Source organism: Herpailurus yagouaroundi, unplaced genomic scaffold (genome assembly GCF_014898765.1).
Source record: "Herpailurus yagouaroundi ecotype Mexico unplaced genomic scaffold, PumYag 566, whole genome shotgun sequence".
Taxonomy (NCBI): Eukaryota; Metazoa; Chordata; class Mammalia; order Carnivora; family Felidae; genus Herpailurus; species Herpailurus yagouaroundi.
Window position 1 is genome coordinate 1,850,328 of NW_024412783.1, and position 4,662 is coordinate 1,854,989.

Genomic DNA, 4,662 nt, shown 5'->3' on the forward strand with positions numbered 1-4,662 from the left:
TCAAACTAATCTTTGACAAACTTAATGTCAAACTAATCTTTGACAAAGCATTAAAGAGTATCCAATGTAAAAAAGGCAGTCTCTTTAACAAATGGTGCTGGGAGAACTGGACAGCAACATGCAAAAGAATGAAACTAGACCACTTTGTTACACCATTCACAAAAACAAACTCAAAATGGATAAAGGACCGGAATGTGAGACAAGAAACCATCAAAACCCTAGATGAGAAAACAGGAAAAAACCTCTCTGACCTCAGCTGCAGCAATTTCTTACTTGACACATCCCCAAAGGCAAGGGAATTAAAAGCAAGAGTGAAGTTTTGGGACCTCATGAAGATAAAAAGTTTCTGCACTGCAAAGGAAACAATCAACAAAACTAAAAGGCAACCAACGGAATTTGAAAAGATATTTGCAAATGACATATTGGACAAAGGGCTAGTAACCAAAATCTATAAAGAGCTCACCAAACTCTGCACCCGAAAAACAAATAACCCAGTGAAGAAATAGGCAGAAAACATGAATAGACACTTCTCTAAAGAAGACATCCAGATGGCCCACAGGCACATGAAAAAGATGCTCAATGTCAGTCATCATCAGGGAAATACAAATCAAAACCACACTGATATGTCACCTCACGCCAGAGTGGCTAAAATGAACAAATCAGGAGACCATAGACACTGGCAAAGATGTGGATAAAAAGGAACCCTCTTGCACTGTTGGTGGGAATGCAAACTGGTGCAGCCACTCTGGAAAACAGTGTGGAGGTTCTTCAAAAAATTAAAACTAGATCTACCCTATGACCCAGCAATAGCACTGCTAGGAATTTCCCCAAGGGATACAGGAGTGTTGATGCATAGGGGCACTTGCACCCCAATGTTTATAGCAGCACTTTCAACAATAGCCAAATTATGGAAAGAGCCTAAATGTCCATCAACTGAATCAAAATTCCATCAACTGTCCATCAACTGAATCAAAATTGTGGTTTATGTACACAATGGAATACTATTTGGCAATGAGAAAGAATGAAATATGGCCTTTTGTAGCATCATGGATGGAACTGGAGAGTGTTTTGCTAAGTGAAATAAGTAATACAGAGAAAGACAAATACCATATGTTTTCACTCTTATGTGGATCTTGAGAAACTTAACAGAAGACCATGGGGGTGGGGAAGGGAAAAAAAAAGTTACAGAGGGAGGGAGCCAAAACATGAGACTCTTAAAAACTGATAACAAACTGAGGGTTTATGGGAGGTGGGAGGGAGGGGAGGATGGGTGATGGGCATTGAGGAGGGCACCTGTTGGGATGAGCACTGGGTGTTGTATGGAAACCAGTTTAACAATAAAATTTATATTAAAAAAAAAGAGTTTATTTTCCTTGGGTGTTCGCGCTGGTGCAAGCAAGTTTGGTGAGGGGAACTGGTTACCTTTGGAATTTCGGCTGGGGCATGGGAGAGGGAGATGGTGCTTGCCAGGGCCTTTGTTCACCTGCTGAGCTGAGTTCTGTCTTCTGGAGCTCAACAGCTCTTCCTCCCAGTGTCCTCTTGCTCTCCCTGCTCTCTGAGAGCAGAGCTGTTGACTTTTAACATTCTAGATGTTAAATCCTGCTGGCTGTCAGAACTCATGGAGTCCAGCCCCTCCGCTTTTGCAAGCCAGACTTTGGGGGCTCTGCCTTGCTGGGCGAGCTGCCCTTCCACTGCCCCAGCTCCCTCCCGCCATTCCGTGTAGTATGCACCACCTCTCCACCCTTCCTACCCTCTTTTGTGGGCCTCTTGTCTCTGCTTGGCTCCAAAGTTTCTGTTCTGTTAGTCTTCTGTAGTTTTTCTGGGTTGTTTAGGCAGATGTAGGTGGCATCTAAGCGATCAGCAGGAGGAGGTGAGCCCAGCGTCCTCCTCCTACACAGCCATATTCCCAAAAGACTCCTGTAAGAGACTCTTAAAAACTGAGAATAAACTGAGGGTTGATGGGGGGTGGGAATGTGGGTGATAGGCATTGAGGAGGGCACCTGTTGGGATGAGCACTGGGTGTTGTATGGAAACAAATCTGACAATGAACTTCATATTAAAAAAAAAAACTGGCATTGTATTTGTACAGATATATTGTTTTAACAAAATTACATATAAAAGTATAGGGTTAAAAGTTCATTAATAAACTACTGCCTTTGAAACAAAACCACACTTTTTTAAAACCTTTTTTTTAACGTTTATTCAGTTTTGAGAGAAGAGACAACACAAGCAGGGGAGGGGCAGAGAGAGAGGGAGACAGAGAATCTGAAGGAAGTTCTAGGCTCTTAGCTGACAGCACAGAGCCTGTCCTGGCGCTTGAACTCATGAACCGCAAGATCATGACCTGAGCTGAAGTCAGATGCTTAAGCAACTGAGCCACCCAGGTGCCCAATTTAAAAAAAAAAAAAATTTGAAGTTTTTATTTATTTTTGAGGGACAGAGACAGAGCACAAGCGGGGGAGGGGCAGAAACGGAGGGAGACACAGAATCTGAAGCAGGCTCCAGGCTCTGAGCTGACACCATGGAGCCCACATTATGGTGATCCTCTTCTTAGCAGTTGTATCAGGGCATCTTTTACATCTTTGTTCCTTAGGGAATAGATGAGCGGATTTAACAATGGTGTGACCACAGTGTAGAAGAATGTAAAGAACTTGCTATAATTTGAAGCAAAGTGATTCTTAGGGTATGTATACACTGGTGCCACTGTTCCATAAAACATAAAGACCACAATGAGATGGGAGGAGCAGGTGGCAATGGCTTTCTGTCTGCCATCCTTGGATTGGATTTTACCTAAAGCTTGAGCTATGTAGCCATAAGAAGTCAGGATCAACCCCAGTGGTACGATGGTGAAAAGAACAGCAGAGACTGTCATCTGCCATTCACTGGCCGAGGTGTCTCCACATGTCAAGCGTATGAGGGCAGGAACCTCACAGAGAAAGTCATCTAGGCGGTGGTGGGTGCAGAAGGGAAGCTGAAGTGTGACAGGAATCTGGGTAACAGATTCTATTAGGCCAGAGATCCAGGCTATTAGCACCAGCTTCCAACAGAACTGATGATCCATGATGATGGTATAGTGCAGGGGTTGGCAGATAGCAATGTAACGATCAAAGGCCATCACCACCAACATGACACATTCTGTGGCACCGAGACAGAGTAACATGCAGAGTTGGATGACACAGCCTGTGTAGGTGATGATCTTGCCAGGTCCCCACAAGTTGGACAACATATGGGGAACAGTGGTTGTGGTAAAGCAGAGATCCAAGAAGGAAAGATTGCTAAGAAAGAAGTACATGGGAGTGTAGAGATGAGGGTCCACACAAGAAAGCAAGATAATAGTTGAGTTGGAGAGGATGATCATTGTGTACAAGATGATCACAATCCAGAAAAGAAGTATTTCTAGATGAGGCCATTCAGAGAAACCAAGAAGAATGAAGCCAGTTGGGAAACTCTTGTTGGCCATCACTGGTGCTTTTGGCAATGGAGTTTGAATATAATTGTAACAAAAATTTTGTGAATGGATTTTTGAAGATTCGTCTGTTATTTATTTCAGGAAGGCAAACATTATTAGCTCTCCTGTGGGTCTTAGGGCAGGAGAAATATGAGTGTTGTATATTATACCAATAGGATACAACTTCTCTTCAACAAGACTGTTTCTTTTATACAAAAGAGGTATTCATAAGATATTGTCTTTGAGATTTATCTTCAAATCTGACAGAACATTCTCTGTAGACACCCTGACACATTTACTTTAGATTATGCTCATGTTTCTCCTAGATTGCTCTCTCAGGAATGTATGTAGTAGCTCTCTAAAATATTTGGGATGACATGTTGAAAATAAAGTTTTACTTTTAAAATATGTAGTGCTCCTGTGTATTGTGGTGCTATTTGCATTTTTGGTAATGCTTATAGAAACATAGGAAGTGGAGATTATCCCAGAAACAAGACTTTTCTGTTATCAATATAGATGCCAAACGATGAGACCTTAACTTTTATTCTGTCTGAAGAACCATAGGAGACATACCAGTTTTTAGGGGACGAAAACCTATGTTGAATACATGGTATTAACTAAAGTTTTATCTTAGGTAATTCAAACATCTTTAAGTAAACAACTTAAAAAAACTTCAGCCAATATTTTTATCGAGGAAATGGCTATAATAATTCCCACATCAGTGGATTCAGGTCCAAATTATAGAAATAACTATATTATTGCCTTCTTCTTTTAAGCACAAAATGCTAACATGATAAAAGTAGTGAAAAGAAACAATTAAATAGGCTGTATAATTTTTGCCCCACACAAGTCCATTATTGTTCTGCTCAACTGTCAATTAGACTAAATACATTTCAATCAGAGACAATAATTGTAAAATAGAAATAAATTACAGTAACAAAAATAAAATATACAATTATTTCAAATTTTTACTTCGTGTGCAGGAGGAAAATAGTGCAGAGATGTTAGCTATGAAATACTAAGGTAGGATAATAGATTCTGGGCACAATATGCTGGATATTAATTTTCTGTCTCCCAGCAACTGTGGAATAGTTCAGAGTATACAAAAATGTAAGATTTACAGGATAAGAAAATGCTGTTAAGTGAAGATTAACTTTTGCAAGTAGCCAAACAATGCAGAAATTTGGAGAACATTACAGAGGTCTGTTTCTATT

The 4,662-nt window shown here is 40.6% G+C and overlaps 1 protein-coding gene across 1 annotated transcript; it reads right to left on the reverse strand.

The window, feature by feature from the left end:
• Window positions 1–2,533: 2,533 nt before the first annotated feature.
• On the reverse strand, window positions 2,534–3,460 carry LOC121023592 (olfactory receptor 2H1-like). The gene has a single exon (XM_040465539.1). The coding sequence runs from the start codon at window positions 3,458–3,460 to the stop codon at window positions 2,534–2,536; it is 927 nt and encodes a 308-aa protein (XP_040321473.1).
• Between the last annotated feature and the right edge of the window lie 1,202 nt (window positions 3,461–4,662).